We start from the raw sequence: 23,119 nt of genomic DNA on the forward strand, positions 1-23,119 counted from the left end.
CAATTTTATTTTTTTAATTAAGCTAAATTAACTCAGTCAAAACAAGATGAATCTTGCAAGTTGTTTTTTTTTTTCCAAGGTATTTTTCTCTGGGAAAATAATGGCACAAGTCAGTATTTCTACTAAATTAACATTACCACTTGGTCGGTTCATGTAGCTGTTAAGGTGGTGTTTATGAGATAAAGCTATATATATATTGTCCTACATGAAGCCCCCAAATAACAGGAGCCATTCCAAAGCTTTTGTAATCTGTTACACTGTCAAGGAATGCTAGGGACAGCAAATTTTTGTATGAGTTCTCTAACTGGCCAAGAAATGTTGGGGGGTGGGGGAGGAATTCAATTCAATTCAGCAACCATTAGTTAAGTTCCTACTAAGTGCTGGGCATTGTACTAAATGCTAGTTAAACTTGTACAGTATACCTTCCGTAGCCACTGCCCCAATTTTCAGAAGTTGTTAAGGGTGATGATTATCAGGTAATGTGTTGGGCAGAGTTTACTGGTTGTCCAATAGTCCTGGTTAGACAGAAATCAGGGTGGGTCATGAATAATCCGATCAGAAAGCATGATGCACCCAGGCATCTTCAGGCAAATAATAGCACTCTTGTATGAAGAGGCAAAAAACACCAAAGCACATAGATTTTGTATAAAATTTAATGATAATGGTGATTATAATTAGGATCGCACTTCATATTTTTAACTGGGCACTGCACCTAAACACTTATTCGATTGCTTTAGCTAGTGCTTTGTTTTCCTTCATTCTGGATCCTTTCATTAAGGTCTCATTGTCAAGCAAAGTGCTACTGGGTTCTCCTGATCCTGTCCCCAGCACCCAAGTTTCACCAGTGTTTTCCCCAAGAGAAACAGCATCTCTTAACATCACTCCCTATTTCCTTTACATTCACTTGGGTTTCACCCCTTCTGTGTCTTCCCAGAGACCAACTTCTTTTACAGGCCAGGAGATGACTCCAAAGGACTTAAACTATCTCAAAATGAGTACAGGAATGTTGGAGGGCAGTACAATCCAGTGAATGTGAAATTAGAAGTGGGCTTGGCTTTCAGCTTGGCTATGTAGTGCTCGTATGACCATGGACAAGTCACTTGCCCCAGTTTACTCCTCATCAATGTACACGTTAGAGCGTTGGGCTTGGAGTTGGGCAGGCCTGGACTTAAGTAATGCCTCTGATATTGTTAGTTTCCTCATTATCAGGTGGGGAGAATAATATCCAGGGTACTAACACAACAATAAGGCTGTTGTAGAAGTCAAATAAGATTATGTAAGGTGCTTAGCAAACCTTAAAGCACTAGGTAAAATCCCAGTTACTTTAATAATATCTATAAAAAATCGAGGGTTTTGATAAGGTTGGGGGTTCTTAACTTGGTATCTATGAACCTGCTTTTTAAATTTTGATAACTATTTTGGTAAATTAGATATATTATATTCAACACATAGTCGGTATTCAGAGTCAGGTATGTAGCACAGGGGATAGAACAGTGCATAGGGCCTGGAGCTAAGAAGATGAGTTCAAATTTAGCTTTGTGACTCTGGGCAAGTTAATTAACTTTTGTTTGCTTCCATTTTCTCATCAGTAAAATGGAGAAAATCCTAGCACCTACCTCACAAGGTTGAGGTGAATATCAAATGAGATAATATTTGTAAAATGTTTAACAAAGTACCTGGCACATAGTAGTTGCTTTATAAAATTATTATTAAATGGGTTCCTTTGTAAATCCATGTGTTTTATTTTATGCATGAATAACATTCTGAGAGAGAATTGGTCCATAGGCTTCATCAGACTTCCAGAAGGAACCATGACACAGAAAAGGTTAAGAACCCCTAGAGTAGAGAGATAATTTCTAAGGACACTTCTAGCACTAACACTGTGCTTCTATAACCATTTTCCCCTAGCAAAAATCAGGAATAAGGCTCTTCCTCTCGGTTTTCCCTTAACCATTGCATTTATTTCCCTTCCCTCTTCATAATCAAGGATTGAATTGAGAATTTCCACAGGATGATCAATTCCTTGTCTTTCTCTTGAAGCTAGGTGAAGAAAGGTTTGAGGAAAGTACCCATAACTGTTTTGCCTTGCCCCTTAATGCTTGATCAATAAAGCCCTGACCCTCCCCAAGTTATACCCAGTGGTAAAGATGTCAAAAAGTCAGAAACAGAATCAGTGTGGGGACACCCTAAATAAAAAAAAAAATCTAATAGCAGATGCATTTATCTACTCAGCAGACAATCCCATAGGCTTTGATTTACTTCTAGTGACCCAGTCCCTTTGTTCTCTTCATGAAAAGATATCATGTAAAGAGAAAATACCTAAATCAAGTTTGGCAATGCAATGAAAGTTGCTTAGGCATAAAGATCCTACTACAAAAAAACTATGATTTACAAAGAAATCTATTTTTATTTTAATAAGGAGTTTTAGCCATTTGAAAAAAAGAAGCAGGGTTTTTTCTTTCCTTTTTTTTAATAAAATTGATTCTATCCACAGGGGAAATGATTATATTCAGAAAACCATAAAAGTGTCAGCTGCTTGATGCACATTTCCTTTATCATTTTTTTTTCAAGAAAAAGTCAGAAAGTGATCCATATAGCAAAATAAAGCCTTAATTTCTTACTAATTTTGTAATATGGAAGGCCATAGTTAAAATAGTGGTGCTACAACTTTAAATTACCGAGCAGGCTTGGTATTTAATGAGAGATTTAGCCAGCAGGGTTTCTGTTAAATTAAGTTGTGCCTTCACATCACAGTGGGAAAACAGGTGTATATTGGTTTAGAATTATGGAAAATGTTGACTAATTCCAAGGCTTGTAATCAAACAGCAAGGCACCTGCAATATTTTCTTCCAAGAAAATGCATTAATCATTTATGTCTGGTCCCATTTCTTCATGTCCACCCAAAAGGATACAGCTGAAAGACGCCACTTTCATGTAGCTGTTAAGGGTGGTGTTTATCAGATAAAGCTATACATAAAAGCGGGATGTATAACCACTCTCTGCACATCTACCTAATTTGGAACTGCAAATGTAGCACATACTGAGTGGGCTGAGGAAGCCCGAAGCCTACAAATCAGACATGGCTTTTCAGATTTTTCATTTAACCTGCCTCAAGTAATTGACAGATGAAACTGAAATGTTAAAAAAATAATAACCCCGATCTGTTTCTCTCTCTCTCAAAACAAGGATATGCAGATTCTTGTGGTTACAAAGGGATTTCTTAATAAACAATCACCACTCCTGTAACTCAGCCGTGCAAGAAGGATTTAAAGGCAGAATGAAAGGCAGATATCAGCTAGGTCTTAGAAAAAGATATAATTTGTTTGATGTGGGGTCTGCACTGCAGTAAGGCTTTTTAAAATGCTCATGGGTCACCTTACTGTTTTCATTGTATACAATGCCTCTACTGTTGGATGTCATAAGCTGTCCTTCACCATATAAAGATCTATTTGTCATTCCCAACCTGTTAGATCGACAGTAGGAGACTGTTATTTCATCAACCACTGTGGTTTCCTCCCCAGGGCCTCCCCACAATTCTCAGTACATATTAGGTATTTTAAAAAAGTTATTGAAGCTTGTTAACTGTCGACAGAGAGGGGAGACAATTCACCTTTCTCTCATATCAATAGAGCTGGGGGTCGGGGGGGTCTATGGGTGAACAACATTGAATACACCGTGAAGATTCCTGTTGATTTGTTGGTTAGTTTTGTTAAAATGCTTTCCTTTTCCTTCATTTTTCCCTTTGTTTCAAGGGATGGCTCTTTGGGAAGGGGAAAGAGGAAGGATATTTTGGGACATGAAGGTGAAATAAAGCTAGCAACAAAAGTGACTGAACTGCAATTGACACAATGAAAAGATGGGAATTTTAGTTCTTTCTTTGGCAGAGGTGATGAATTTAAATCAACCAGTTTTTAATAAAGGTAAAATATGCTCTGGATTTGTACTGCTCCATCCACTAAATGCTAATAGTTACATAGTCCCAAAAACACATATGACCCATAAACCCCTAAAAGGGATATATATGCTAAAACTACCTTTAAGAGTTTTCTTTTTAGAACCAGGAGTAAGAAATGATCTTGAGTCTGACTAGGGGCCTGGGAAAGACAAGCAATTGAATTTTCTATTCCTGGCTAAGCCATTAATGATTTGCCGTAGTTACTCCATCCACTAATTGTGACTAACACTAACTTTTTAAGCTAGCTGTAAAATTCACATAGGAAACATTTGTTTTTATGTCAAGTAAAACCATGTATGGATAGAATAGAGAACAAAGCTAAAATAATACTCCATATTTTAATGCAGAAGTGCTATCCTTTGATTATCAAATATTTTTGGTTTACATACATGTCCCCTTTACAAAAAAGGATTTAATTTATTTTTCAAAATTATTATTTACTTTGACATTCTTTTCTTTTTTAAATTTTGAGTTCCAAATTCTCTCTCCCTCCCATTTTGCCACCATTGAGAAGGCAAGGCAATATGATATCAATTTTACATGTGAGATCACATAAAAAACATAGTTCTGTATTAGCCATATTGCAAAAAAGGGCAAGAAAAATAAAGAAAATGAACAAACAATATTTCAATTTTTTTTTTTACTCAGACTTCATCAGTTTTTTCTCTGGAGGTAGAGAGCATTTTTTTTTCATCATAATTCCTTTGGAATTGTCTTGGATCATTGTATTGATCAGAGTAGCCAAGTCTTTCACAGTTCATCATTACAACATTGCTATTATTATGCACAATGATCTAAATCTTTTCACTTCCCTTTTCATCAATTTATAAGGGTCTTGCCATGTTTTTCTGAAACCACTACCCTCATCATTTCCCACAGAACAGTACTCCCATCATCATCCTCATTTGTTTGTTCAGCCATTCCCCAACTGATGAGTATCCATTCATCTTAATTCTTTGCCACCACAAAAAGAACTGCTATAACTATTTTTGTTATGTATAGGTCCTCTTCCTTTTCCTTTGATCTCTTTGGGATACAGACCTAGTAATGGTATTACTGCTTCAAAGGGTATGCATAGTTTTCTAGCCCTTTGGGCCTAGTTCCAAATTGTTCTCCAGAATTGTTGGACCAGTTCACAACTCCACCAACAGTTTATTAGTGTACCTATTTTCCCTGCCAGTATTTGTCATTTCTTTCTTTCTTTCTTTCTTTCTTTCTTTCTTTCTTTCTTTCTTTCTTTCTTTCTTTCTTTCTTTCTTTCTTTCTTTCTTTCTTTCTTTCTTTCTTTCTTTCCTTCCTTCCTTTCCTTCCTTCCTTCCTTCCCTTTCTTCCTTCCTCTTCCTTCCTTCCTTCCTTCCTTCCTTCTCCTTCCTTCCTTCCTTCCTTCTTTCTTTCTTTTTGGAAGGGCAATGAGGGTTAAGTGATCACACAGCTAATTAAATATCAAGTGTTTGAGACTGGATTTGAACTCAGGACATCCAGAATCCAAGGCCAGTGCTTATCCACTGCGCCACCTAGCTGCCCCCATTATTGTCATTTCTGATAGGTGTGGGGTGGTATCTCAGAGTTATTTTAATTTGCCTTTTTTCTAATCAATAGTGATTTAGGGCATTTTTTCATATGGCTATAAATAGCTTTGATTTGTCTTCTGAAAACTTTCTGTTTAGATTCTTTGATCATTTGTCAATTGGGGAATGAATAGCTCTTAGTTTTATAAATTTGTCTCAGTTCTATACTGAGTATATACTTGAAAAATGAGACCTTTGTCAGAGAAACTTGCTGTAAAATTTTTGATATCACTTTGTCTAAGGTATCTTTAGCAAAATACAGTTTCTCTGCTTATCTTTTTTTAATTAGGTCTATTTTTGCTTTTGCTTTGTCTGAGATCATGATGACTATTTGTGCCTTTTTTTCCTTTAGTTTAGCTGAAGCATATTAGATGTGGCTCCAGCCCTTTATTTTGTTGGTTTTTGTTGTTGTTTGCTTTTGGTAAGGCAATTGGGGTTGAGTGAGTTGCCCAGGGTCACAAAGCTCGTAAGTGTCAAGTGATTGAGGTCAAATTTGAACTCAGGTCCTCCTAACTCCAAGGCCTGTGCTCTATCTACTGCAACACCTAGCTGCCCCCAGCCCTTTATTTTAACTCTGTGTGTCTTTCTGTTGCAAATGTGTCTCTTGAAAACAACATATTGTTGGATTCTGGTTTCTAATCCATTTTGCTATCTGCCTTCATTTTGTGGTTAAGCTTATCCCATTCAAATTCAGTTATGATGTTACCTCTGTATTTCCTTCTTTTTCCTCTTCCTTCTCTCTTTTTATACTGTCTCTTCTAAAAAGTCTATTTTGCTTCTAACCACTGCCTTCCTTAATCTGCCCTCTCTTTTTTTTTGGCGGGGCAACGGGGTTAAGTGACTTACCCAGGGTCACACAGCTAGTCAGAGTCAAGTGTCTGAGGTCGCATTCGAACTCAGGTCTCCTGAATCCAGGCTGGTGCTTTATCCACTGCCGCCACCTAGCTGCCCTGCTGCCCTCTTTTTTAATACCCCTCTTGCCCTTTCACTTATTCTCTTCTCCTATTTTCCTATCAGGTAAGTTACATTTCAATACATACTAGAGTGTATACATATATTCTTCCCTCTTTGAACCAATTCCAGTGAGAGTGAGGTTCAAATCTGCCCATTACTCCTCCCCATTTCTCTCTCTGCTTTAAAAGCACTTCCTTGCATGCCTCTTTTATGTGAGAAAAATTTCCATATTCTACTTCTCCTTCCCCCTTCTCCAAGTACATACCTCTTATCAAACTCTTAATCCTTTTTTTTTTTTGGAGATCATCCCAACATAATTGACTCTGCTCATGCCCTCTGCCTATCTAAACTCCTTTTAACTGCCCTAATAATGATAAAGTTCTTAGGCATTACAGGTATCATCTTCCCATATAGGAATGTAAACAGTTTAACTCCATTGAGTCCTTTATGATTACTTTTTTATGTTTACCTTTTTATGCTTCTCTTGAGTTGTGTTTAAATGTCATATTTTCTATTCACCTCTGGTATTTTCATCAAGACTGCTTGAAAGTCCTCTATTTAATTAAATAGCTGTTTTTTCCCCCTGAAGGATTATACTCAATTTTGCTGAGTAGGTTATTCTTGGTTGTAATCCTAGCTACTTTGACTTCTGGAATATCATATTCCACATCCTCTGTTCCTTTAATGTGTAAGCCACTAAATCTTGTATGATCGTGACCGTGGCTCCATTTTCCATCTTATTGAAGAGATAGTGAAATGTCATATTTCAGGAAAAGGACTACAATTCAATAATATTAGACTTTAAAGGAACAGGTTCTTAACCTGGGGTTTAGGAACTTGTTTTTTTTAATATTCTGACAACCATATTTCAATATAACTGGTTTCCTTGGTAATTCTATGTATTTTATGCATTTAAAACATTATTCTGTGAAGGGGTCCATAGATTTCACCCAACTGCCTAAAGGGTCTCTGATACAAAAAAGGTTAAGAATTCCACTTTTAGAGGGATTGGGTGCTGAGTGCTTAACTCCCTTTGGCAAGGAGGTACTTTGCATTATAATTTCCTCCTGAAGAACGTCACTACATTTCCAAATGAGAAAGGATAGAAGTTGACTTGTGCAGGTTCAAAACTTTTCTAGCCCTTGGTGGACTGATTTATGTTTAAGGTATGTGGATTATATATGGCACAAACATAGAAATCTATAACTTGAACTGTAAGCATATTTTACTACTGTTGATTTCTCATTCATTTATTTTTATTATACTAGGCTCCAATGCAATTATCATCTTTTCTCTGCTTACCACAGATACTTCTTTATCACCAACAGATAACCATTTAGGATATTAAGTTAACTCATTTCTGATTTCCAAGTAATAGTGAACATATTCAAATAGAACAAAGCAATCTAACATCATTACATAATTTATAAAAATTGCCACAAAATTCCTTTTAGAAATAATGTATTCTGATGAAGTAGCTAAATATATGTCATCAGGGCATTTCTAGTGAATTGTACTAATAGTCAAATATTGCTGGGAAGAAAATGGAAAAACAGTGTAGGCTTTGTATTTTTTTTCCCCTACATCAATATGAAGTCACAAAATGGGTATTAAAACATTGACTTTGTTAACCACCAGCAACTGTTTAGAAACCATTAGGAGGCTTAATATTATGGCTATGCAGGGTACATTTTTGTCCTTTCCAAAAGCAAGAATCTAGAAACTCAATTTGAAAAAGGGTTCCTGGTGAGTAAAACACTTTTTCCTTTTCCATTTGCTTCTCCTTGTGTATATGTGTTGGTTTTTTCCCCCTTTTAAAATCTTAGCCCACCCAATACTCTCTGGCAGCTTGCTGTTGCCCAGTGGGGTCACTCTGATTTTTGAGCCAGGGGATAGGGTATTTAAGAACTCTTTCCTTCAAAATTAATGTCTATCCTACTTTATGGACTAGCCAGATGGCGTGGCTGCTGTCCATGAACTGAGGGGGTCAGTTAGCACCCACTCCTCCAAAGACCAAAGCTGTTTTTTGGCACTAAGAGACCATAACTAGAACCTTTAACTGAAAGGGACCATTTTCAAGCAATAAAGTGATTTGGTACAAAAGTAAACGGACTCACCCCAGGTAAGGTTTTAATATTGTGCAGTGCATTCTGAGCCTCAAGTGCAGCTTTTCTTGTATAAAATGTTACGAAACAACAACCTACAGAGAGAAATGAAAAGGTTTTTAGAAATGTCTGTGAACAGGTTTGCTTGACGGTGATGAACAAATCATATACTTTAAAAGAATGTACAATTTAGAAATAATAAAGAACATGAGAACAGTAATAACCTCTCAATCATTGACACTTTGCCTTTCATTCCAAATCACATTTATTCTCTTTATCCAAGTTGAAGAAAAAGGTGTTAAGTTCATCTACCACTGCCAGCAATGCTGGTATTTCAGGGAGTTTGAAGGTGGCAACTACAGGGAAGGGTAGTTAATCAAAATGACAAAATGACACAATCACTTGGAATAAATTCTTTTTATAGCACTTTGGAGTTCCCGCCCTTAAGACTTAGATGATTGCATTGTCACTGTATTTTAAATTAAGTTAAAAATGATTTGGAAAACCCCAAACAAGAGCTGGTAACTTAACTCATGAAGCCAGAGATGTCTAAGATATATAGACTGGCTGCTATCAAATTGGCCCCTTCCGGACACCCCAGGTTAGTGCCTGCCCGTGTGACCTGGGTGCTGATCTGTCATCACCTCTTTCCTAACCCCAGCCTCATCTTCTAGAATATTTATTTTAAAAATGCCGTCTACCTTGTTAAGCAAGGTGCATATTTTTGCTATGTTTCAACTTTAAAAAGATACAAAAGAGGGGCAGCTAGATGGCGCAGTGGATAGAGCACCGGCCCTGGAATCAGGAGTACCTGAGTTCAAATCCGGCCTCAGACACTTAACACTTAACTAGCTGTGTGACCCTGGGCAAGTCACTTAACCCCAATTGCCTCACTAAAAAAAAAAAAAAAGATACAAAAGTAAATGTCAACAAAGACCTGTTGCTTTTTTTTTTTTTTTGGTGAAGTGAAGGGAAAGAAAGTGGCACTATACATACTTTCTGATAATATATATTTTACTACTGAGGCACAAAGGCATTCTAATGTATAGTTGTATGTATTGAGGAATCAGAGGAGATTTAAGAGGCTCTCAATGAGACTCCAAAACACAGCAAATAACATGGAGAAAAGATAACACTTAGGCAGCAACATCCATTGTACTTGAGTGAGGATGTAAACAGCACAAAGAGCAGGAGAGAAGACAACTGTGATATGAGTTCAAAGGACACCACAGATGAGGTTTTTTGGGACAGCAAAGCAAATTTTATAAGCTATCAAAAGCTTATAAATTGGCATTCTGGTTTTTAAAGAAAAAAACTTACTCAGAAGGATTATAGGAAAAGAAGCAATGGTACCTTTTGCAAGGAAACCATATATACATTTTTTTTTTCTGCAGGGCAATGAGGATTAAGTGACTCGCCCAGGGTTACACAGCTAGTGTCAAGTGTCTGAGGCCAGATTTGAACTCAGGTCCTCCTGAATTCAGGCCAGTGCTTTATCCACTGTGTCACCTAGCTGTCCATATACACATTTAAGATGCTTCTACTCTGCCCAGAAGAGAACTATGTAAATTATGTAGTCTCACAGGTCCAGACCAAAAAAATTAAATAAAAAATCTTTTTTTAAACATAGCCTCACACTTGACTTAGCTACATATAAAAGAGACACAATCCTTACAATAACAGTATGGTATAAGAGGAATTTCTTGATGTATACAAAATCTTAAAGACTCAACAGATTCTGCATATCTTCACTGATGGAGGGATTCAGTCTTACTTGGGACTCCCAGTTCCAGCAGTTGGACTAACTTGACTAGAACCAATTTTAATCAGTCAATCTGTTGTCTTCACCTAATGCATATATGCAATCAATCAATAATTTGGGCATCAGCATAACTGAGACCCACGAATAGTTTAGTACATGAGAAAATAGATTCCAACACTTAATAATATCTTTAACTTATTAAACTAGGATAATATTGAAAGTTTCTCTAGCAAGAAAATCTTCTAAGAGTTTCTTTCTAAAGCTTTCATTCCATGACCCATGCTAAATATTTTTTCTCTTCCAACAAAATAGGTACAAAATTGATAGGATAGTATGGGGCAGGAAAAGTTTCAAGGAAGAGGTGGGGTCTGATATTTAGAAGGATGGACCCGAAGCCATCTTGTGGATATGAGATTTTCAAGTGTAAAGAAAATTCTGAGAAAGAGATGGAATTTGTAAGGAAATTTTGCTTGTTTGGAGCAAAGGAAAAAAGAAAATATTTGTGAGGGAGGAAAGACAATCTGTCAATCCAGACTAGGCATGGGAAAAAGAATAAGAAATTGAGATTTACCTTCAAAGAGCTAGGAAGCCACAGGAGGGTCTGAAATTGGGGAGTGACATAATTGTGTGGTCAAAGCAACAAGGAAGAAAGATGATTTATAAACGAAGGGAATCTTGTAAGGTCAGTTCATAAGCATGTCTTTTTATAGGCAAAGCCAGCATTAGGATCCCTGTAACCGTAACCCACATACTAAGCTTTGAAGGATGCTCCCTGCCAAAAAACAGCTGTCCCTCCCTCTAAACTATATTCCCCACCTGCCTCAATGTCTGAAATTCTACCCTTAGAAATTCATTTTTTCTGGGTTTAAAAGGGCATAGTTTAATAAGCCATCCTTTCTTGAAAACTATAATATCCCTTCATGTTCATTACTACTCCATCAAATTCTTTCCTTTATGAAAAGAAATCAAGGGAATACAGGAGGTTTTTTTTTTTGAAAGGAGGAGGGCTTATTTCAGAGCAAGGGACAAGTGGGCCTTAATGGAAGAACCCCAATGAATTATGGACATTCATAATGTAGTAGGGGTAGAAGTGAAGTATGGTAGATAAGTATATAAAAAAGGTCAGAGAGCACGCAAAGACAAACTTCTACTACTTTACCATTGTGTCTAAAGACAAGCCCAATTAGTCTAGTCCTGCTGCACCTATAAAGGGTGGTTTTTTTTTTTTTCATTTAAATTTAGGTCCTCTTCAATAAATGCACAACACTCAGATCTTTCCCATTTCCCCCTTTCCAAAGAAATTAGATTTAAACATGAAGATCCTAAATCTGAGATCCCATAAAAATCTTCTTCTTATAAGTTTTTATTGAAATTCATGGAAAAAGCTCATTTGATCATTTAAGTGGTAAAATCTTATCTCCCTATCACTTCTACAACTGTTGTTTCATAGACAATAATTCACAATGATTGTGAATGAGAACTCTGAGTTCTTTTGGCTCCTTGGTCCATCTAGGGGAAATCTCTTATCTCTTCTGTGCGTAAACTGCCTTACTTCTGACAAAGTACTGAAAAGCCAGTAGTGCACACCATTTTCACCAAAAATTGAATGAAGGCATACACATTGTATCACTCAACACAGAATTTTTTAAAAATCGGGTTTGTTCTTTATCTCTGCCTGGGAGGAAAGGGCTCTGCTTCATTTTGTGTACATATTCAAACACTCCACTCAAAGGAGTATTTGATCAAGCTGTCTAAATTTTGCAGAATAAATATATGGAAGTACAAATTGAAATTGCCATCTTTAGGCACAGCCATTTTGATTTTAGTTTACCAGTAGATTTAATTTCCTCTCTTCTCAGAAAGAATGGATCTAAAATGAGGAGAAGGAATTTAAAGATCATTGTTTCCATCTACCATCCAAGTCAACAACCACAGTCCTTCTGCTCACCATTTGGTGGGTTAACTTAAAATTTTAAATTCATTTATATGAAGAGACTATTTAACTGAAGAAAGAGGAGAAATATGATTTTCCATGATATAGTAATTACCATGACAATGTGTCAAGGTACTACTATGAATTCCAGAAAAAAAATAAGTCTCAATGGAGATGAAATTTTCTTTCCTGCCTGTCCTAACTGAATATACCGCTGTTAAGGGAATCACCTGTCTCATAGGTTGCCCTGAGCCAGCTGTAACTCTGGTTTGAAATTCCCTGGCTTCATTTCCAGGGTGGCTAGAATACCAGATGGTTCAGAAATATGATTATGAGAACAGGTCTTTCTCCCTTCCCAAGTCTCAAAACCACTGTGGTAACCTGTGTAGTTAAACAAATCCACTGATGTGCATCAAAGGTCTGTCCCTCAGGTTTGAATAGATGTCACCTTCTGTCCAGGGGGAAAGGATGGATGGGAAATCAGAAGAGAAGGAAAGGTCCTGCTTCATGCTAAAGAGTACCTACAAGTCCTCTGGAGTACCCCCAGGGCTAATGGGTTCAACAATCCAGATGGTCTGCAGGCCATAACCATCCTATTTCTTCCCTAGATAGACAGCTCTCACTGTTCTCTTTTGCATTTTGTTACTGCCTCATGTCATTTGATACAGTATACTAAATACCTATAATTCAATTTTCACAACCTTAACCTAATCATCTGATGGTTTCCACCAATGAAACTAAACCCATTCAAACAAAGGCAACAACAAAATCTATAATTTATTGCTATACACATTAGATAGGTAGTATAGTGAGTTTAGCACTAGGGGTTTAGAATCAGGAAACTTATCTTCCTGAGTTCAAACCTAGCCTCAGACACTTATCAGTTGTGTGATTCAGGGCAAGTAACTTAACCCTGTTTGCCTCAGTTCTTCATCTGTAAAAAGTGAGCTGGAGAAGGAAATAGCAAACTACTCTCATATCTTTACCAAGAAAACCCCAAAATGGGGTGATGAAAAGTCAGACAAGACTCCACAACAGCAACAACAACAACAACAACAACAACAACAACACAGTTTTGAACAACATAATGCCTTGTTGGGTATACTTGCACTCTGGTTTTGAAGCAGGAGACAGTCTACAAATTTCACTTCCTATCACTCCACATGCAAGCCCCATATTCTTTAGGCTGTGTACCACTGGCTTGTTAATACTTTGTCAGAGGTAAGGCAGGTATTGGACAGAGGCATTAAGTAATGTTTCCTTAGGTTTACCAGGAGCCAAAAGAACCCAGAGCTGTTGTTCACAATAGGTAGAACATTTGTGCTGTGATTTGAGGGGTGTGAAGAGACTCCCAATCCCAAAGACTTCCTCCAAAGTCCTCAACAATATCTAAACTTAGACCACCCAGGCTCTTTGGAAGACTATTGCTAAGTGAGAGAGCTAAGCCGTTATTTTTGCCTCCAAACCTACCTCTCTTTGGAACTTTCCAATTTCTGCTGAGGGCGCCACAATCCTTTCAGTAATGAAAGCTGCCAACCTGAGAGTTTTCCTTGACTCTCCCGTACCCTACATATCCAGCCAGTTGCCAAATCTTGACAATTCTACCACCATGCCACTGGTCACATTCATCCCCTTATCTATGCTAACTCAGCCACTTTCATAAATATCTATATAGAATAAATATCAAGAGAATATAAGTAGATACAAAATATTTAAATATAAGGAAGTTTAGGTGGGAGGACACACAATTTGGGTAGGACAAAACAGGAAATGTTTCAAGGAGAAGGTGATGCTTCAAATGTGTCTTGAAGTGGGGGCAGCTAGGTGGTGCAGTGGATAGAGCACTGGCCCTGGAGTCAGGAGGACCTGAGTTAAAATCCGGCCTCAGACACTTGACACTAGCTGGTGACCCTTGGCAAGTCACTTAAACCCAATTGCCTCACAAAAAAAAAAATGTGTCTTGAAGGAAGAGAGAAATATGATGAGGGGAAGGTTAGAAGGGAGTGCTTTCCAACTCCATGGGATAGTCAGTGCGAAGAAATGGTGATGGGATATGGGAGTTTGGGGTGAGGAACATCTAATTAATTTCAGTCACACAAGGGTTCTGAGGGGCAGTGCAGAACAGTTGAGTTCTAAAGAGAGGGAGAGGAGAGGAAGAGTTTAGTAGCACAGGCCACTACCAAGGAGGTGAGAGATGGCGTTGGGAGTCCCCTGACAGTCAAGAAGTAGCTAGAGGGTCTGGAGCAAAGGTGGGGTAAGAAGTGGGGCACTGACAATGTTCCACATTCCTAATATTCCATGGCCTTCCTTCCTAACTGCTTAGCTCCTCTTTTTCTCAGTCTTGAGAGGGTGACTCGGAATCATTTACTTCCCAGATTCCCAGGAGGTGGTAATTCTAGCAATAATACCTGCATATGTTCAGCTCATAAAGCAATCTGTAATCAGTAATATAATTGTGAGATATGATTACACCATCATATGTCAGAAGTTGAGAGTGGCAATTCCCAGAGAGACCAAGTGCTACATGTTCCAAATGGGGTACTTGGTGTCTGACTATATCTCTTCACCAATAGTTTCTGCTGTCATAAAGAGTTCCCTTAGGTATACTGCTAGCTTAATTGCTGAATAATTTGAGACACTGTTATGGGTTGTTCCCCCCTCTCATTTTCCAAACAGAAACCTCAAACAGAAGCCAGGTCAATGTTGGCATCTTTACACATGAGTGTGCCCATACGCATACATGCACACCCCCCCTCTCCCCAAAAAAACCCTCAGCCACATGTGCAGGAACAAAATATATATTTTATATAAAATCACAATGAAAGACTTTAATTTTAAATGAACAAGTGGATTTACCAGCAAATAAACCATCTGGATTATCATAAATCTTTTCAAACCACAGCTGTTTCTCTTGAAAATCTTTACTGTGAAACTCTTGGGAATATTGCATACTGAATAAAATTTATTGTGTGTGCAGAGCTAACCAGTTTATTCCATAGTCTGCCTAGAAACAGATATCAATTTACTTAGATTCTTCAGTGTGGGAGAGGAAAGCTTATCCCTAGAAAATAACACCAAAGTTCAGATTTATAAAGCTTTAAAGTTCCGTTGGCTCTTGGGTCCCCATGAAAATGGTTACCCATTTCATTTAGAAACCTTCCCTGAGCCAGTCTTAGAACTGGCAAGAGAAAAATGAAGGACAAGGTCTAAGAACTTCTGAAGAGACTCGGATTTTCTTTGTTTTGAGTCTACAGAGGAGTCAAAAACATTTTATTTATTTTTTTAAAAAGAGTATTAACAAATACATATTCAGTACCTGCTATGTGCCAGATGCTAGGGATGCAAATATAAAGAATGATGTGATCCCTGACCTCAAGGAGTTTATATTCTAATGGGTGTGGCACCAAACACCTATAGATATAAATGTATATCCAGCATAGTTTTAAAGTAAAGAATTATAAAATATATACAAAAGAGTTAAATCCAAGGTAGTTTGATAGCATCTGGGGAGGTGGAGATCAGGAAAGGCTTCATGAAGAAGATGGGGTCTGAGCTGCATCTTAAAGGAAGAGAGGATCCTGAGAGATAGAGAGGGAATGGCTTGTGCAAGGACTAGAAAGATGACCAGGTTAGCTGAATCACAGAATACAGGAAGGTGAACAATGAAATTTATGAAAGCTGATGAGGTTAATGAGAATGGAGAAGAGGGGCTGGTACAAAGGTGGGTAACCCCGACAATTAGGGGGTGTGAAACAGGTTATGAGATGTAGCAGTTGCACAGGTGGTTGGAGAACTGAGAGGGAGTGAGAAAAGCCACAGATGAAATAGTCACCATTAACATGAGGATGGTTAATGGTGTTGAGTGAAGCAGATAGGTTGGTAAAGATGAGGAGCAAGGAAAGGCTATCACAGAGCAATTAAGAGGTCACTGGTAACTTTGACGAGAATGGGATGAGTTATGTCATGAGATCTGAAGTCAAACTGCAAAGGGTTGAGGAATAAAGAGAGAGGGGTCAATGACCAAAATGGCTTTTATCATCAAAGGTAACTATTCACATGCAGTAGTGCAAATTTTTCCAACCATGTAACAATATTTTACACCCCAGGTTACAGAGAATCAATTATGTTTCTAAATTTCTTTTGGGAAAGGCCTTATGTGCTTTTGTCCTCGCCTGGACGTAAGTTAAATTAGCTTTCAAAAAAGGATTTTCTCAAGTGGGAAGGTATTCTTCCATATTATCACATTCTAATTACAAATTCTCTCTCTAATTTTATCATCCAAAGACAGAGTAACAGAAGGCAACTAAATGGTACAGTGGATTAAACACTGAACTTTAAGACAGGAAGACCTGAATTCAAATCTTCTCTCAGACACTCACTATCTATATGACCCTGAGCAAATCACTTAATCTCTTAATCCATAAAATGGGAATAATAATACATCTCTTTCTCCCAGGGTTGTTGTAAGGATAAGATGAGATAATAATAAGGCACTCTGCAAACCTTAAAGAGCAATATAAATGCCAGCCATTATTATTGTTACTGAAGGCAGCTAGGTGGCTCAATGGATAGAATGCTGGGCCTGGAGTCAGGAAGATCTGAGTTCAAATGTGGCCTAGGATTCTTACTAGCTGTGTGATCCTGGGCAAATCACTTAACATCTGTTTGCCTTAATCTGCTCGAGAAGGAAATGGCAAACCATTTCCTTGCATCCTTGCCAAGAAAACCCCATGGACAGTATTGGTGTGCTATGGTTCACAGGGTCATGAAGAGCTGGACACAACTGAGCAACAACAATGTTATTATTATTATTATCCCAAGGAATCATTTAGATGGCTTTTCTGGTCACCAAGCACAATCCTGGGGACATTGGAGTTGAGAATGAGGAGAAAGTTCTGTAAGAAGAGGAAGAGAGAAATTGGTTTTCCTACAATTCTCTTTTGAGGTTTTTTTCACCGATGAACAAAAACGTACCAAGTGAAGAGCTTTCCTATTCTGGGCATATTATCACCTGCTGCCAGCAACTGAACTCTGACCATGGGGTGTACGGACACATATTTTATGTCTTCAAAGCCCACCAACAACTTAGAAGTATGAAATCAGCTTTACTTTCTAGGCTAATAAAATAAACACTTCAAAACAGCTAAATAATGATGGTCTAATGATTGAATCCTGTATTCTTTTAGCAAAGTGATAGAACCCGAGTAGAAAAATTCAATTCAAGATCCATTCGAATTCAGGACATCAGCAAAGTCATCATGTTGTGAATTGAAAATTCCTTTAAAGACAGCCTTTGAATTCTAAGGGGCTGCCAGATCAAGGGAGTGCGCGCCCAGCAAGGCTAAATGAGTGAAGTCCTGCTCTGGGTTTTCCCCCCCTTTCTGTGAATGAATTTCTCCTTTGTATGCAACATTTGTAAGCAAAACAGGTGCCCAGCTGTATACAAGCTTTGAATTTCAATTGGGATGCTGGCTCTTTATCAAAATAGTACAGCTCATGCCAGTTGAAACCAGGGGAGGGCTTATTCCTCATACACAATTCCTTTATTTTCTACACTCACTTTTGAATATTACACTATTACGGCTTATCATGATGGATAGAGGGGACCAGCCTTGGAGACAGGAAGAGCTGGGTTCGAGGCTTGCCTCTGACACATTCTGACTGCATGACCAAGGATAGATAGGTCAACTCACCTTTCAATAGCCCAGGCAAGTCTGCAAAACTGTAAATTATAGATATACTGCAGATTTGCCTAGGTGGAAGGTGTTTATCCGCTAGGACACCCCTAGCCACCTCATTCTCTCACACCTTCTTACAAATATACAGTAGTGGTCAAGCTGAGTTATATATTTTGTGTCTTGATCACTTTCTCCCATTATATGGTTTTACCTCAGAGTCATTTCTCCATCCTAGCCAAGACAAATAATTACAATTTGTACAAAGAAACTGAGGTCTAAATAAAAACCCACCACAACCCCATTTCATTACAACTGGAGAAATTTTCATACTAATTTTTTTTTTTAAAGGAACAGAAGGGGGCAGCTAGGTGGCGCAGTGGATAAAGCACCGGCCCTGGATTCAGGAGTTCCTGAGTTCAAATCCAGCCTCTGACACTTGACACTTACTAGCTGTGCAACTCTGGGCAAGTTGCTTAACCCCCATTGCCCCACAAAAAAAAAAAAAAAAGGAACAGAAATGTTTTTCCTCTGCTTGGACCCACAGATAACCATGGAGAGTGCCACCTGTGTCAGGAGGGTGGTCAGACGTCACTTGAGACTGGGCTGTTATTACTAACAAACATTGATACCACTCTTTCTGTTGGGCACTGTGCTAAGTGCTAAGGATACACAGATGAAAATGAAACAATCCCTACCCCCAAACAGCTTACATCCTCCTGGGGGAGACAGAAATAGAGGAATGATCCTGTAATTCATTAGCACAGGAAGCTCTTAGTAAGAAACTCCTGCCAATGCGAGTCTGTCCCTTCTCTGTGGCTTATTGCCTAGAGAACCAAGAGATCCAGTGACTTAGGGTGACACAACCAAAATGGGTGCCAGGTAGGTCTTGACCCCAGGTCTTCCTGGTTTTGAGGCCAAGTGCATGGTTTTGCGCTCTCTCTCTCTCTCTCTCTCTCTCTCTCCTTATTAGGATCAATAACATTTAGGGAAACCAATAAATACCAGAAAAAATAGACAATAAAATACAAGGTCTCTTGGGGCAGTGGACGATGGTACCAGGAGACGGTAGCAATTAAGAGCATCAGGAAAGGCCTCGTGGAGGATGCCCTGAAGGAGACCGTGTAATTCTTTACATGGTGAAGGGGAGGTTGGCCTAGATGATCCCCAAAGCTCTGAAAGTCTAGATTCTGGGATTATTGTCCAAGGTGAAACTTTTCAGAATATCATCACAGACCTACAGAGCAGTCTTCTAGCCTAGGCCCCTCATCCTGTGAGATGAGAAAATTAGAACAAGGGCTAGACATGATCTGGGGAAGTTTAGAATATTTCTCTTCATTCAGGGCAACAGATAAACAGATTGCTGTATAACCTTGCTCTGGGAAAACTGTATATCTTTCACTCTTGATGTGATCAGATGTGCCTTATGATCAAGATCCTTCTTGTTTTAATTTTATTTCTCCCTCAGTCTCTTGCCTATGCAAGAGATATAACCACCTTACACATCTAAAAATGGGACTTCTCCTTTCAAAGTAATCAGCTATCCAATACAAATGCCAGGTTCTATAGAAATCAACTTTTAATGACACTACATCCAATTAGCTTAGTTTTATAGAGTTTGATATAATTGGCACCCTGATGTAAAAAGTATTACCATCTGGCCACCAACTAGGAAGCGAAGAAACAATCAGTTGCCATTCTAATCACAGTATATTACAAGTACTCTATGGTTTGTATTACAAGGTATAATTGGAAAGGAATCCCAATGGAACCCACATGGGCAAATGACAGATCTGATCTTCAAGGCATTATGTCAGATTTCCCTTTTGTTTGGGGCATGTGCTGGCGATCCCATCTGTCTGACACACCCAAGCTCATTCTCTGGCCCATAGGAGAGCAGGGAAGTTCATTCCTTCATAGTAGTTTTGTCCTGGCAGGTGAAAAACCATCTCAAAGAGCCCAACAGCTTTATCATTTCCTTCTCCTCCACCCCCAACTCTCTGCACCTCATGCACTATGACTGCCTTTCTGTTAATTGGCCACAAGTCCTGGGTTACTGTCAACCTTCAGATGCACTAGGGAGTTATCACGGATGAGCCATACTTTGTCACTCCTGTCCCCTTGTGAATAAAAATGCTCACTCTAAATGTCCTCTGCCTGGAAAATTGAGGTCTTTTTTTTGACCTAGATTAAATCTACTGCATTTTCAAACCTTTTGGGAAAGCAACTGAGGACTAATGTGCATAGCTACATGTACGGCAACACTTCCTCACCCATTATTATGTAAATTCCAACTAAAGCAGAGACACAGATAGAAAAGATATCAAGGGCAAAATTGCTGGAATTTGCTTTTTTCCCCTTGCCAGGTTCTCTGAAATAAGCCACTTATGTTAAGCCATTTTAAATGTCTAATAGCTATAAAAGTATCTGAAGAATTTTAATGTCAGGTTCCCCTCCCTTCGTTCCCTGCCTCCCACCCCTACCCCCCCTTAGGACAATCATAGCTTTTAGCCGCTTCTTGAACTCTCGTACTCCATGCTTCATAAATGCCAAGTTCATGGCTAATGTGACTGTCTGTCAAGGCACTGTGGGAAATGGCATGAAGAAAGAGGCAGTTTCCCTTTGTTAGAAATATAGCATCTGACCTTTGGAGCAGGAAACAATAAGAAAACAATTGATTTGATGCACTTTAAAATTTTATTTTTTAAGCCTGCTATCTAGAGCAGTTAAATAGGGAGCAGGGGGAAGGTCAGAAGGTATTTAATAAAGGTTGAAATGAGTTCAAAGGGTCAATAATTTAGCACAATGCCTGGCACACAGTAGGCACTTAATGCATGCTTATTGAGAGACTGATATATAAGGAGTGTTAAGTCTGAGGCAAGTGTAATAAGCCATTTAGAAGGTTGCCATGATAGTGTAATGTATGTGTCTCAGAAACTCAGCAGGACTGGGCCTAGTGACTCACTATATGCTAAGCCTCCACAGGAACCTCCCCAGTATGGCAGGGCACAAACTAATGATGCCAACAGCCAATGTTGTTCCTTCTTGAATGATAAGGTACCTTCAAGATTTCTGCCAGGCCTTCATTTCTGTACAGTGATTTTGCTCTAACACCATCTGCCACAGGCTGAATGCCACAGGCTGAATGCCACAGGCTGAAATGAGGTATAAGGTCAGCCTGTTTTGATTCCAATATAAGGGGATTCAGTTATTGAAGTCTCCCATAAAAGTCGTCAGGGCCAATGACTCCCCTACTTCTTAACCCATTCTTTCCCCAGCTCCTTTGTTCAGACTCAGGCCTGACATGTCACTCTCTTGGCTCACCAGGTTTTAGTAGTTTCTTTTGCCTCTCTTTGGCATTTAAAGACTTTCATTACAACCTCATGAGGTGTCATTCTCAATCCCTTACTCTCTTGCCCCATCCTCCCTCCTCTCCACCCATCTCCAATCAGTGCTTGTCCTGTTTCTACCTTTGTAACCTCTCTTGTATATGCCCCCTTGGACAGGACCTCATTACCTCACTCGTTGACCATTGCAGTAGCCCAAAGGTCAGTCTCCCTGCCTCAAGCTTTTCCTCATTCTAATCTTATCCCCTACTCAGCTGTCACACTAATCTTCCTAAAACAAATCCGATCATTATCTCCCCTTTCTTTCACTCCCCTTTCAAAAAACTCCCTAATACCTTCAGGATCAAATAGAAAATTTTCTGTTTGCGCAATCAAGACCCTTCCTACTCTTCCAGTCTCGCTGCCTTCCACATCCATGGTGATCCATTGGCACCGGCTTCCCTGCTGTTCCATGTAAGGCAGTTCATCTGGATTTTGAGTGTTTCCACCAGCTGTCCCTTATGCTATTTTCACCTTCTAGATTCCCTGGTTTCCATCAAATCTCAGCTAAACTCCACCTAAAACCTTCCACAGTCTTCTTTAATCTCAGTGCCTTCCTTCTGAAACTATCTCTAATTAATCCTGCATGTAACTTGTTTGTATACAGTTATTTGTGTGTTTTATTGCTCCCATTAGAATTTGAGTTCCTTAAGAGCAGGAATTGTTTTGTTTGTTTGTTTTGTTTTGTCTTTTTTGGAGGGGGACAGTTTGGCCTGTCTTAGTATTCTTAGCACTTAGCACAGTGCCTAGTATATAGTAGGTGCTTAAAATGCTAGTTGACTAATTTAATAATCTGACTTCAGCCCATGTTTCTAAGATAATTGCACCTTTTTACCTTTCATACACTCTACATTTCAATCAAAATGGCCTCCTTACTATTCCCTACACATGACATTCTAGCTTTGCACAGGCCTAGAATATGCTCTCTCTTTCTATCTCCCCCTGTCCACCAACCTTGGCTTCATTCTAGACCTGTGAGACTCAAGAGGCGTGTCTCATTCTCTCAGTTGTTGCTGCCCTTGACAAAACTACTATGTGTTTTGTTGGGGGGGGGGGTGGCGCGTATGTATTTTAGATTTAATTACATGAGCATATTTTTCCTTCTCCACCTAATTCACCTTGAACAATTGGACCATATTTTAGCAGTTAATACTGATAGCATTATGGGTATCTTTTCCAGTAGGTAAATCTTTTATCTGGACCAATGCTTCCCATGCAAGGAATTTATCTGTGCAGGCAAACATGAATTGATGTTACAGTGATTATATATGGCAATCTATATTTTCCCCTGAACAGCAGTCGTGGCGTATTTGTTGTTTGTGCAGTAGGGCGGGCTGGGGGAATGTTACCCTTTGTTTCAGAATTCCCATATAGCTGTGTGATCCAAACAGAGACCTCAGAGAATTTTCTTACTGATTCTAGAAAGGAGAGACTTTTTTTTTTTTTTTGCCATTTCACCCATAGTCTTCATTCTGTATGTACCCAAGGAAACATCTATTAATTACCTTCCCAGGGGTAACTGTTTATATCACAACGGTTCACATTTAAGCAGCATTTTCTCCCAGACAACTTCAGGCCTGGATAGGCATGATTGAGTTAAACCTCACAGAGTCCCTGTAAATCACATACAATGCAACAAGGGGCAGGTCATGTTATTTCTATTCTATAACAGAAGAAATGAGGCAAGGAGAGCCAGATCAACAAACTTGAGAAACACTTAACTACCCTATGCCAAATCCTAGACAGAAGAGAGGGCAAGGGGACCTTATTTGCAAATGATG

The 23,119-nt window shown here is 38.8% G+C and overlaps 1 protein-coding gene across 15 annotated transcripts in view; it reads right to left on the minus strand.

Moving 5' to 3' along the window:
• The window catches only part of CELF2 (CUGBP Elav-like family member 2), a 1,044,777-nt gene that overhangs the window by 138,890 nt on the left and 882,768 nt on the right, over positions 1 to 23,119 (minus strand). For all 15 annotated transcript variants that reach the window (XM_043965366.1, XM_043965376.1, XM_043965377.1 and 12 more), the window contains one exon: positions 8,595 to 8,677. In XM_043965366.1, the coding sequence (XP_043821301.1) occupies positions 8,595 to 8,677 (83 nt within the window). The remainder of the gene's footprint in view (positions 1 to 8,594; positions 8,678 to 23,119) is intronic.

The sequence above is a fragment of the Dromiciops gliroides genome, chromosome 5 (assembly GCF_019393635.1).
Source record: "Dromiciops gliroides isolate mDroGli1 chromosome 5, mDroGli1.pri, whole genome shotgun sequence".
Classification (NCBI taxonomy): domain Eukaryota; kingdom Metazoa; phylum Chordata; class Mammalia; order Microbiotheria; family Microbiotheriidae; genus Dromiciops; species Dromiciops gliroides.